The sequence below is a fragment of the Abramis brama genome (genome assembly GCF_963993115.1).
Source record: "Abramis brama genome assembly, chromosome: 1".
In the NCBI taxonomy this organism is placed as follows: Eukaryota; Metazoa; Chordata; class Actinopteri; order Cypriniformes; family Leuciscidae; genus Abramis; species Abramis brama.
Genome location: NC_139963.1, coordinates 25,840,382 through 25,854,430, shown reverse-complemented (window position 1 = coordinate 25,854,430; position 14,049 = coordinate 25,840,382). Strand labels below are relative to the sequence as shown.

Here is a 14,049-nt window from a genome sequence, read left to right as displayed (position 1 = left end):
TGTAAAATACCGTTAAATTTACAGTTTTTGAAAGTGAAAAAGAACAACTCGTATAATTTACAGTGAAAAAACGTAAATTGACATTCCCACAATTCCCTGTGTGACACTTCACATTTGATGTATTTTTGTTGAAATAACTATGTTTCTTCATAGTTTTCTTCGTTTTTTCTAATCAGTTATGTACATTAGGGTTTTATGTTACATTTAATGTTGTTAAATTAATGTTTATTGCATTTTTAAAATTTCATGTGTGTTACCGTGATGGTGTTTAATGTTTGTGTGAATGACACTGTGCAGCTTCTATATATTAGTATTAACTTTCTTGTGGAAGAGCTGCTTGTGATGAGCTTTGATTGATCATGTGACTTTCATCACTGCTGTGATTGGTGGTTATCAGTGTATTACAATGGTACAAAACATTTTTTTTTTTTTACCGTAAAAATCACGGTTACATTTTTTACAGTATTGGTAATAAATTTCCATTTTGTGTGTTAGAATTAACAAAAATGATGTCCATTCAAAAGGAAACCTCTTGCAAAACAATGATTTTCATGTCAGGTGAATTATGCTTTTTAAATTCTGAATGCAAGACATTTTCTTTTAAGTCTAGTATTTGGGTTAGTGATAATAATTATATTTAGCTTGATATAAAATTAGCCTAATATGTCCATGTTGTGTCCTATTTCAGATTGCTAGTTTAAATTCATACAAGATGTAATTGACAGATCAAATACATTTAATGCAGATAATAAAAAACGTTTAGGTTTCGTGCCACTAATTGTTTTATGCCAAAGATCCATTCAAACCAATCACAGTTGAATGTATTTTCTGCAGTGATTGGATTTTTCCGAGTCAATGAATTTATTTGATTCACAATACCTGATTCTCCATCAGGTCAAACGGATCATTGACTCTGATCTAATTTATGGCTTAGTCCACTGCTTTTCTATATATGGCTCTATTAAGCGCATATTTCCGTATCCAAGCAACAGATAAGCTCTTTCCTCACGCAATATTCTCTTTGCAATTAGATACATAAAACAAGTGCTACTCCCTGATGGTATTTTTTTTTTTTTTTTTTTTTATAAACCATGCCTGAAAGGATAACTATTTCCGTGAGAAGAGAACAGGTTTGAGCTCATACGATGTAGAAGATTAGGGGGGAAATGCTCTTTAAATGTGCAGATATGACAATATGCAGATTTAATTATATCAAAGCTAATTGAACACTGATAACAGATCATACACTGATAACAGAACACTAGACTGATCATTTTAGTCTGTTGATTCGTTCTCTCGCTGCTTGCTTCTCATCGGAATTGTTTTTGTCCACTTTGACCAAAAGAGGGGGCAAATTAAGTTTACTTCATTTCAAGGGACCATAATCCGAATCAAAATTGCAAATCTGTATTTGTGTTATCCTGTGAATTAAATAGAAGGGAAAGCAAATATACAACAATTTATAAATTTAATAAATATTTGCACTTAATATATAGTCTGTAGACCTATAAGCACTTGCAGGCCTCGACATTAAGCCTTTTAAATATGTCATTCACTTGTCCGGAAAAAAATATTGTGTTGTAAATATAATTTATTCTGAAGCAATATTCTTATCAGTGTTCAATCAGCTTTGATATAATTAAATCTGCATATTGTCATATCTGCACATTTAAAGAGCATTTCCCCCCTAATCTTATTAAATGTATCCTTCATCTTTCATTTTAAATTCCTAAATTTGGTGGATGAGGGAATGGGTTTACATCGCTTATAAAAAGCTGGTGCGGCAGTGTGCATTTTACTTTCACTCTTAAATTAGCGCCAATTCACCCTTCAAGGAGTTTGATTGACAGGCAATCTGACCTATCGACCTATCTGTTTACCATCTGCATCCATTATTGGAGTGCGACATTGATGTGCCATCATACTTCACATCATTATGGGAACTTTTCACCTTCAAAATCAGGAAAACAGCTCTGAAAATCTGGGTTGTAATATCTTTTCCGTTTACATATTTGAAATCGATCAACATAATGTTTTCAGTGACAGATTCTATAACGTTTATGTTTGAATGTTGAATATTTTGTTACATTGCAGAAAACTACTTCCCAGCTTGAAGAGTCCAACAACTGGAGCCCATAAAAGAGACGGCCTGTTTTTAGTTAATAAAGAAAAAGACAAACTTGTGTAAAAATGTGAGTTTTCTCAGAAACATGCTGTTATAAAGAGTGGTTGCAAAGTACACAATGATTAATGTGCTCTCAAGTCACTCTTTCAGAAAGCGTTACGAGATCCAGGTCAAAAGGGAACAAATAGTTTGCAATTTTAAAATGTGAAGGAGCACCAAATGAAAATTACACCAATTTTGAACCCAAGTTCTTTTAATTCTGACAGAAAAGACAAAGTGCTCACACCACTTGTGCTGGAGCCCAAAAGTATTTAAAAAAAAAATCTTTATTGTCAATTCAATTACTCTTCTCTACAGCCAAACCACAAACATGTGACGAACATAGAACAGAGCAGAGCTGAACATGCCAACACACACACTCTCACACACATTGACACCTACAGTGTGAAACAGTCTACACAACAACATGACAGAACACTTTGAAAACAAAGACAATAAAAAAGATGAAGTAAAATCACACAACTTCCTATGCGGCTCTGCCTTGGGAGGAAAAAAGAGAAACTTCACAAATAAAAAAACATCCACTGAGGAACAAACCATCGTCTGAGAATGAACAAGAGACAGGCATCTAAAAGTGGGCGTCACAAGTCAGGTTTGCAGCTAACATACAGTAAGCGCACAGGAAACGTCTCTTCGTGTTAACTTCACTGTTTGGCTCGCTCTTCCATGCGAAATTTGAAATGAAACTACAGAAAACCAGCAATCAGCCCCTTTGTGCCGATAAAGGTTTTGGGGATTGCAGAAACTGATTTTGGATCAGTATGTCAGGGCTTTTACTGAGAATCGGACACGGTAACACAGCGTTTTGCATTACACAGACGGACGGAGCCCTCAAGCATCCTACAGTAATAAAATAGAAATATGTTAACAAAAAATAAATTCATATATAGGCTACTGGATATATAGGTACTTTCTTTTCAATTTGTTGGTTATTTATTTATTTATTATTTGTGTTTTACATCAGCTCTACGTAATGTCCTGAGTGGGCAAGGCTTTTGTGCAAGTGTACGAGTAGGAAAGAAAAAAAGATGCCGGTTGGGAACGAGCTGACATGAAGAAATGCTAACCTATAGGATGGCCAGTTAAGAGCATGTGTAACCATGACAACAGGTTCTCTTGTTTTGCACATTCTGAAGAGGAAAGCATAAGAACAGATGAGGTCATCACCTGTTGCGCTGGAGAGAGAGACAGAGAGAGAGAGAGAGAGAGAGAGACTGTGATGGCCTGTGTAGTGTAGTGTGAGCCGAGATGGTCAGCAGACCTCTCTCTCCCCAAAGTGTTTCCATCAGTTTTCGTGGGACGGATGAGAGCGGGTGTGTGTGCCGTTTCCCACGTGTGCCGCAGTTTCAATGATGTGAGTGACAGGTTGTGTGCTGCTGGTTTGGATGCGGGTGTAACACGGTTCAGATTAAACACAGACGAGGGGATGGTAAGACCCATTCAGCCTGTCGGTGCTCATGTAGGTGCACCGAACAGCCTTGCAACCTTGACACTCTTTAGTGTACAGAAGCAATACATTGCAATTGCCATGGTAACAATAATTTTGTCGTCTGCAAGAAAGCATTTGTTTAAGAGTGCAAAGGATAATATGCATTTTTTTCAGATGCAATAGATATCTGAACACCCCCGAAATAAAATGACAACCATAAAGCAGTTTGAAAAAAAAATTAAATGTTCCTTACAGTAGTACATTTCGTTTTAAGGGTTTCACAGACTTGTCCTGCGAAAAGTCTATTTGAAAATAAAAACAAACAAAAAAACACGCACAAAGGAAAAGAGATAACATGCATCTCTCTCTTTTTTTCTACAATACTGTTTGGTGGTATTTTATTAGAGGAAGGCTCATAGTATTTTTTTTTCTTCCATTAGTTCCTTTCTCTTCTATAGAAACAAGTGATGGGAAAATAAAGAGGTATGATGATAGGAAAAAATAACAGATAAAGAAAAAGAACCGAAAGTCATAAAGACCCACACCGAGAAACAAATGGGGAAAATACACTAAGAGGAGGAGAAGAAAATGTGATTAAAAAAAACATTATTCAGCGAGAGAAGTCACAGATGACGAAGGTCAAGAGGTCATGACTGCTGGCCGCTCCACTGGCCCTCCATCGGTCGACGGAGCAGTTCCTCTACATGCCTCGCTACATCCATGGTGTCGTCCAGATCGAAATCGCCATCAGGGTCCAGCATAGGGTCAACACTAAGAGAGAGAATCTTAGTAACTCGCACACAATCTAGATGACATCAATAGATATTTTCTGTGCTGGGTCGAAAGAAAAAAAAATGCAGTTTTGATTTAAATGTTTAAAAGTGCTAAACACATATTGGAATCATAATTACTTAACTAACAAAAATATTACATCTAAGAAAAGTATGAGCCATTTTTAGATTTTGCACTAAGTAATAAACTACTAAAAACAATGTAGGCCATGTACATGTACATAATCTAATAATAGAAAACTCTCATCATGAGCACAAAACAAATTGAACTAGTCATTCAAATTTTTCTTGTCTTCCCTTGCCACCTCTAAATAATTTTCCAAATTATAACCTTGTTTATTATGAAATGCTCTTAATATGCTGGTTAATAATGCTAAATGTATAGAAAAAAGGTCTAAAGGCGTCACGCGTCAACTTGTCACACACCTGGTTTAGTTAAACGGTCGGAGTCATCTGTATGACAGATAAAAATAATTGTATTTGCTGGATTCTCGTTTTCTGCAGCATTTCAGCAAAACTTTATTTTTCTGCTCGCTGTGTTTCAGCTACTGTTGGTAAAACAACTGCGTCATCTGCAGCTCTTAATGTGGCGCTTTACGACTTTAGCGGGAGAGAGAAGCAACACGCACATGTAACCCTCGTGTTTTACACTGTTCTACACTTTTGTTAGATATGCAGTGCCGTAGTTTCCCTGTAGGGGCCACTGTATGAACTAGTTGACTGAGACGTAGCTATTGAGAAAAGAAGATTGTTTATAGCTGATATGTACGAGGTGATCAAGTGTTTTGAAGTGATTTTCTGACAAAAGATGTTTAAACTTTTCGTCTAAAATTGTTGAAGTATGTTCATGGGTTTCAAAAGGAATTCCCATTGATGTTTATTGAGAAACATTACTTCTGTTGAGTTTCTGTGTTCAAATAAATGTTTAGTCTATGTACTTTAACTGATTAATGATCAGAAAATTGTATATATGTTATAGTGAATGAAAAAAAAAAAAAAAAAAAAAAAAAAAAATATATATATATATATATATATATATATATATATATATTGTATTTCAATACACGTTATACAAACGGAGATCGGGGAAACTGATAGATTTTATTCTTGATACATTTATTTTATGATGTTCCCTGTATATATGGAGGAAAGAAAAAAAAATACTGTTTCTTGGACCTTTCATGCATAACCTGGACTAAATATTACTTTTCTCCATTTCAGATAGGGTTGTGTTGGAACGAGACATCAATACATTAACTTGCTCTATTAAATGTTCCGTGTACAATAAATGTGCTGGCTGTTAGCTGATTCACACTATTTGGCCTAAAGTTTATTTGTATCCTCCTAAGAGTCGAACCTAGCCTATACTTATACATATTCAGAGTGATACAACACTTATGGTGTTATATTGACAACTGTTACAGTGTTACACACAGAGCGAAAAGGCTTTGAATGAAGCGCGTTTGGTTCTCGATAAAAACATTAGAGGATGTAGTGGCGAAAGATTATTATCATAAAAGACTCTTTAGATTGGTAGACCAATCACAGCAGACTGGGCCATCTGACCAATCAGAGCAGAGCAGGCTCTCAGAGAGGAGGGGTTTCGAGAGACTGAATTCTTTATCGAACCATTTCAGACACTTAAAAAAAGGTGATGCTGCAGTGAATATTATAAGAAAAGTAAACTGCTTTTTATGTATAATTTTTTGTCACTTTGGATGCATGTAAACCTATTGTAGAAGACTTCCAAAGCAAAATTAGGAAGCTTTAAAATAGCATAATAGGGGCACTTTAAGAATAACAACACTGATGCAGAAACATAAACGGAACAGACGGAAACATATATCTGTGCAGTGTGCACTACTCACATGGGAGGATAGAGTCCATAAGTGTGTTGAGGATTGACAGCTGGAGATGCTGCATGGTCCATGTAGGTGGGGTTTGCTGCAGGGTCAGGGTTAGGTGTCGCAAACCTGTGTCAACAGAAAAGCACACACAGATAGACACATATTTAACATCACCTGTTATTTTAGTATTATTTATAAACTATTCTTGTTTTTATTAATATTCTGAATTATTATTAGTTATTAGTAGTTATTATTAGTTTTATGTTTCAGTTTTCATTTCAGTTTGATTTAGTAATTTTGTTTTGTTTGTCAATTTTATTAGTTTAAAAAAAAATATATAGTTTTAGTAATTTTAGTACTTCAACTTAAAATGATTTTATGAAGGCAACGCTTGTGATTTTTATATATTTATAATAAAAAAATTGAGAAATGAGTTTGAATCCAGTCCGTGTTACAGTATGTATTGATACAGCTTCCCGTAACATTTCCTGTCATCTTTCTACTCTCTTCTTCAATAAAATGTCTGTAAAAGCTAAATAAATAATTAACCAAAGACATTCATTCTATTCAGCTCTAGTGCACAGTTTGCTACACAAACCAGTTGAGTGCTAGCGGTCAGAGGCTAACCCTTGTAAAAGGTAAGAGCTTGTTTATTAAAGGAACACGCCGACTTTAGCTTCTTGGGCGGAGTGATTTACTCCAACTCTGAGTGAACTCTCTGCCCCTCACCACGGGGCTTCTCAGGTGCTGCGAGCAAATCACTCCGCCCAAGTAGCAGTGCTTCGCCTTCTGAGAATATAGTTCCCAGTTTGTATACGCTTAGAAGATGGCTGTGTCTCATGTGACCTTGTTATTTGTACACACTGTGACTATACAAATCACAACATGTAAATAGGAAAATGTTGGCGTTATTTTGTCACTTATTGGGAGCAGTATGCTAGCTGGAGCCGTTTACCTCCAGTCTTTGTGCTAAGCTAGGCTAGCGGTGGGTGCGTCAGACAGAGTTACGGCACGCATGGAGATGAAAAGAGTATGGACTTATCCAACTCTGGGGGATATACGGTGAATAAGCTAAAGTCCCCAAAATTCAGCGTGTTCCTTTAAATCACTCTCTCAGAATGCTGATGAGAAGAACTGAATTATCTGATTCTGATGGTGTATAACTCCCTGCTGAGGTTGACCGAAGTGGACGGCTTGCTAACAAGACAGTCGTAGTCGTCCACCTATGGACAAATAATGCTGCTAATGAGGCTAATAGAGCTAAGTATATTCTGAAAAGTGGAATGAGAGCAGAGTCTCAAGTATCCGTGGCAACCTGTAACTGCCGCTGAGCCAGCCCAGGGCTAATGCAATGCGTGCAATTAGATTTACTGCTCTGAGATGACAGGTAAGCTCCAGAATATCAGAGATTTAAAGACCTGTACTGAGGTCAGAAAAACACACAGACACAGTGGTGTGTGTGTACTTACTCTGGCACTACTTGTTTGATCTGTGGTTTGACGTATCCGTCCACAGCTTTAGCTAGAGAAGTGGAAAAGATAAACAGATTATTCCTAAACCATAACATAACACTGGCTCACACTGCTATATGTACACATGAATACAAATGTGAAAGAGAACACACACAAACACACTAGATTACCCAGAGTGATACACTTTCATTTAAACCTAAGAACGAACACACACACACACACACACACACACACACACACACACACACACACACACACACACACACACACACACACACACACACACAAACAAACAAACTGTATTTATAATGATTTTACTGGCTATATAAAATTAAGCAACTTTGTGCCTATTGTGAGGATTTTAATGTGATCATTAAGTTTCCTAAAGACTGCATAATTATACTAATTTCACAATCCTTCCTTGTCTTGTGACTTCTGAGTATGGTGTTAAGACAGATGTTAAGATGTTTTAATGGTATCTCTGATTTAAACTTGCAAAACAGTATTGGTAAGTTCAAATTGGCAAGTTTAATTCATTTTCATGAATCGTTTCATTCAGTCTTTTTAAATGAATCTTTTCAAAATTCTCAACTCTCTTATTTTCTTAGAAATTCTCTTAAAATATGTAATGAAATATTAGTGCATATAAATAATTTAGAAATATATATATATATATATAATAAATATACACTACCATTCAAAAGTTAGGGACTGGTGAACTTTTTCTAGGTTTTTGAAAGAAGTCTCACCAAGATACAGCAAAACATTTCTTATTTCTTATTCTTATTCACAATGTTTAAAAGAGTTGTGCTGATTGATACATTTTTTTTCTGGATTCTTTGATGAATAGAAAGTTCAAAAGAACAGCGTTGATTTGAAATTGTAATCTTTTGTATAATTATAAATGTCTTTCCTGTCACTTGTATCCTTGCTGAATAAAAGTATTAATTTCTTTAAAAAAAAAAAAATCATACTGACCCCAAACCTTTGAACGATGTATAAATAAATTCAGTAATGTCAAAAAGGATCAACTATCATATTTGACTTACAATTCTGTCTATAGATAATTAAAGATCAAGCTTACACAGAGGAGGGGTGTAGTATTTGGAGAAGACCTCATCTTTGGGCCGGTCGGGATAGAGGTACAGTAGATGATTCAGGTCACTAATGCGATCTGCCAGGGAGCGGATAGAGAAGTCTTTGGTTGTGTATGGCATGAGGTTCCACACCATCCTTTCCCCTGTGAAGAACACACATACACACTCTTTTGTAGCTTTGAAATAGTTGTATGTGCATTTAAAGCCACTTTATGGTCTTTTTTGGAATACAGCACATAAAATGTCCCTACACTCTTAAAAATAAAGGTTCTAAAATGTTCCATTTTTGGTTCCCCAAAGAACCATTCATTGACCCAGTTTTTATCATTTACAATTTTTTTTAAACATTTAAATGCCTTTTATTTTTAAGAGTGTATTATAAATCAGAATATTATAAAGTGCAATCAAGCCATGGCAGTGGAGGAGCAAAGTAATGGTTCTACCTGCTTTGTTAGGGTTCTCTGCCACCCAGGCTATGGTGATGCCACCGATTTCCGAGTCACTGAAGCGCAACAGGAAGGTTCCGTTTGGTTTGGACATCAGCATGTCCTGAGCTTGCTGTTTATTCACAAAGCCAAGAATTGCTCTGGGAAGTACAAGCACACAAACACACGTGAACACGCATGCAGAAAAGGGCATTTGCACACAGAGAGGCTGTTATCGTGTGTGTACTGTTCAGTTTTATCATGATTTGTATACAGAGTATTACAAGTTATGGGCGACTGGGGGTTGAACAGGAAAAAGATAAGAAAATAAAAGAGAGAGAGAGCCAGATCTTATCAAACCCACAAGAGGTCTCTCAGACCTTACTCCTTTGTTAATCCATCCAGTTTAATGTCTTAATGTATAGTCTTAACCGGGACTCTCTCTCAATCAGCCAGTTGCCATGGCAAAGAGCACTTCATTATGAATACATCTATTATATATATCAATCAAACATGAACAAAATCACCAGAATCCAACAAGAATGTGATACATTATGATAGGGGTGTCCAAACTCGTTACTGGAGGGCCACTGTCCGGCAGAGTTTGGCTCCAACAAGCCTCAAAACACCTGCCTGGAAGATTCTAGTATGCCTAGTAAGGCCTTTATTAGCTGATTCAGGTGTGTTTAATTGGGGTTGGAGCCAGGGCCGTCCATAAGGGGGGATAAAGGGGAACGTTTTCTGGGGCCCAGCCGCTAGAGGGGGCCCATGCAGTCCAGCTATAATTATGTTCATCCTAAATATAAGCAAAAGTTACCATATTTTATTTTGAACCAAAATAGCACCATTAATTGTTGAAAGTGAGAAAAAAATGAATTTTATTTAATGTTGCTTGAGTAAAATGTAGCCTGTGTCATAATGAAACACCCCTTTCCTGAAAATGGTCTGAGTAAGCTATTTTTTGTTGTACTTAATATCGCGAGCGGGCGCGGGCGCCGTGAGCGCTGAGCGAGCAGCAGGTACGAGTAGTGAGTTGCGTCGAAAAAAATGGATAAAGCAAAAAAGCTGGCGGGGGCTAAAAATAGAAAAAGAAAGAGGGAAAAGGAGCTGGCATGTCAATTGATGAGACAGCAGCTAAATAAGTGGATGAAAGGCAACAGGTAGGATTTAAAGTGTGACGTCCAGGCATGTAGATCCATCTGGCCATCGGGACTACCGGGAGATTCCCAGTGGGCCGACGTGCTTTTTGGGCCGATGCATCCCATACTTTTTTTCTTTTTTTGTCTTAACGGCCCATAAAACTGTACATTCATTTTGTTTTGTTTTGCTTAATCGGCGGCGCTGGGTTAGTGCCGGTGTAATGCATTGGTCAAAAAAAAGTCAGCATTAGTTTTTTTTCTGAAACACCGGCCCATGAAACAAGTAGATCAGCGGCCCATTGGTTCTTTGGAACTATACGGTTATCCGGACCAGTGACGGGTAGGTTTAGGGGCGGGGTTAGGGGTAGGCCATCGTATGGTCCAGATAACCGTATAGTACCGGTTCTTTTCTTGATGGTCACTGGGCTGGCCCAATCACATCTTTAATGTGAAGTATAGAAATATACTCTTTCAAGTATAGAAATTAGTACAAAACTAATTATGAAAGTTTCCTTTATTTTTCAGTGCATTTGTTTTACAATATATGGCTATTATATCATGGGATTAATATTATAACTATTATCATGTAGTAGTGTAATGTAGACAGACACTGTAACTAAAAGAGGTTTTAATTTTTAATTTGCACACTGAATATGGGTTGGAGTTTTTAATTTTGAACTCTTTTGAAGTGCACCAGATTGATGAATTTAACATTAAAAAGCACAAAATATTCTTACGGGGGGGTTATTTATTTATTTGATTCATCACTGTGGAGTATAGTTCAATTGTATTAATAAATGACATTTTTTTACTTATTTCATCTATTAACTCTGACTCGTTCCTACTCACTCATTACATGCCACACTTATTTATTTATTTATTTGTTGTCTTTTTTGTTTTGTTTTTTGTTTTGTCACTCAGTGACAGCAAAATTGTTGCTGCATACCCTTCTGACACTGGGTAGTTGCGCCCCTGAGTCTCTCTCAGTTGTGTTAATGTAGGAGAGAGAGAGAGAGAGAGCACACGCATGATATGAGTAGCCTATAGCAGATTTGGGGAGGGCCCATTCACTGGACCTTTTCAGGGGCCCAGTCATTTCTGTGGGCGGGCCTGGTTGGAGCTAAACTTTGCAGGACAGTGGCCCTCCAGGAGCAGGACTGGACACCTCTGTATTATGACCAGTGTTACTCTAAAAAATAATTAATTACTAGCTACTGATTACATCTTCAACAGTATAATTAGATTCATTTACTAATTACTCTGTCTAAAAAATGTATTTCATTACTTATTACTAATTACTTTCTAAATCCCATATCAACCTCGACCAGTTGAACAATACAATGATAGAAATGAAACTTTGAAATCTATCAAATAAATAATATAAAATTGCATAAATTATTCTTGAACTGACCAAAGTATTTAAAGGGAGAAGGTTACATTAAAAACATACATTTTAACATCAGACATTAAATGTTGATGTTAAATCCACAATGTTTTATATAGAATTGTTTTATAGTACATCTATACAGTATTTAATGCAATTAAATCAGAAGTAACTGTAATTAAATTACAGAAAAATTAAGAGTAATCCCTCACTTTACTTTTTCAAGGGAAAAGCAATTAAATTACATACAAAAATACAATTTATTATTCAATAATTTATATTTCAGCCAATAATCATAAATAATTGTGGCATTTTCTTGCCTGTCAAATAAGTGCACTTTCCATTGAAAGTCACATATAACCGAAAGACGAACAAATGTCACAGTTATTTCTTCATGAGATTCACTAGGTCAGACAGTGTAAATGGCACCGTTGTCAGATGAGTGTGAGAGATGTCTTTGTTATGTGAGGAGAAACAGCATTTATCCTTTTTCTGTCTGATTGTTCATTGACTGAGCAACAAAGAGGGATTTTCTTTTTAGGCTTTACACATGGATTAATTGTTACCTTCAACATTAAATCTGTAGGAGTGTGATGTTTATATGTCTTCGTGTTCTCACAGAAGTCAGTTCTTACCCATCATTCCAGTGGGGCTTCAGGTGTTTTTTAGTAAGTTCCATGACACCATCAAACCACTGCCAAAATGTGAAGTTCCTGCCTGGTAAACTCTCCTATAGTGACAAGAAGCAAATCGGGTTTTAAATTACTAACATGATATATTATATATTCTTAGATCAAGTAAATGATGTTGGGGAAAAACCCCAAAGATTTACCTAAAGTTGTATTGTGGAGTTCTAACAATACAACTTTCAAAGACAAAACTAAAGCAACTCAATGCTGTCAATATAAAATACTTTCTTTTTTTCCAAAGAGATCTACAGTGATTGATTGATTGATTGATTGATTTGTTGCTGATTTTGTTGTCACATTTAATAACTTGAGAAATGTGATAATGATAGTGTGAGATAATGTGAGAAATAAAGGGAAAACTTTGCATAGAGCTGATACAACTTGAGAACTTTTCTTTCAGTTCCTTGATAATTTTTAACAATGATTGTAGATTTTAAATCATGTCAACTTAACATTTTAAAGGGATAATTCACCCAAATATGGCGATTATGTCATCATTTACTCATCCTCATGTTGTTCCAAATGTGTATGACTTTCTTTCTTAATAGAATATAAAACTATATTTTGAGAAATGTTTTTTGTCCATGCAATGCAAGTAATTGGTCTCCATAACTCCAACATTCTTCAAAATATTGAAGAAGAAAAAGAATATTGAAGTAGAAAAGTCAGGTTTGGAACATCATAAGGGTGAGTAAATTCACTCACAATATTAAGTTAAAATAATTATGCAATTGAACATAATTAGAAAAAAGCAAATGCAAACTGTTGCCTTTCTTTTTTTGCCACATCTATTTTTCTAGGACTACATCTATAGAGTGTGTAAAGATCCAGTGTTACATAAGACATAGTAGCATGTTGTAGACTAGAACCTCTTACTGTAAATGCATGTACTGTATGAAGCTTGTTTCCTCACAGATGCTGAACATAAAAAAAATAATAAATGAAAGTATGAAAAAACAATCTGCTGAATTTCTGGTACGTGTTCCTCTATGGAAGTAAAATAATGTCAAATGTTTTTGAAATAAAAAGCCTGTTGAATTGCACTACTTGAAAAAAAAAAATAGGCATTTCATTAACCATGCTTGCATTTTAATGCATTGTATTTTTAGGGCTTGCATTTTTATGGGCTGAAATTCAACATGGTTGAATATTTAAGCTGTGAATATTTCAATTAAAAACATTTCAAACACCTTTTCATTATTAAAAATTCAATAATCCATATTCACCTTTCATATTTCACTTCCAAAATATTCAAACTGTTTAAAAATAGGCAATTTTCGGCAATTTTCAGTCCATTTTATTTTGCTTTGAAAATTTGCTTCCACAAATTCAGTGGTTCAAATTCGACAGTTAATTCAACATTGACGTCCAGGAACTGCAGGAAAAGCAGTAGATTACCGAGCATACTCTCCATCTGCTGTTAGTCGACCTCACCAGCAGGAGGTGCAAAAGCGCGTGTTGTTGACGAAGACATTCATTCATAAAATGGAAATGATTATCTGTGTCAGTATATGCGGAAAAGATGATAAACACACAAAAGCTGTGTTTATGTTTCATTCAATAACTTCATTGTTACTTTCCCTGTGTAGCC

The 14,049-nt window shown here is 35.7% G+C and overlaps 1 protein-coding gene across 1 annotated transcript in view; it reads right to left on the bottom strand.

Annotated features, from left to right (window-relative positions):
* Positions 1–2,433: 2,433 nt before the first annotated feature.
* Positions 2,434–14,049, bottom strand: part of stat5a (signal transducer and activator of transcription 5a) — an 85,443-nt gene continuing 73,827 nt past the window's right edge. The window contains exons 15-20 of the mRNA XM_084135709.1: positions 12,405–12,499; positions 9,265–9,407; positions 8,809–8,964; positions 7,722–7,773; positions 6,274–6,378; positions 2,434–4,385 (exon numbers count right to left, since the gene is read on the bottom strand). Of these exons, the coding sequence (XP_083991835.1) occupies positions 4,262–4,385; positions 6,274–6,378; positions 7,722–7,773; positions 8,809–8,964; positions 9,265–9,407; positions 12,405–12,499 (675 nt within the window). The 3' untranslated portion in view covers positions 2,434–4,261. The remainder of the gene's footprint in view (positions 4,386–6,273; positions 6,379–7,721; positions 7,774–8,808; positions 8,965–9,264; positions 9,408–12,404; positions 12,500–14,049) is intronic.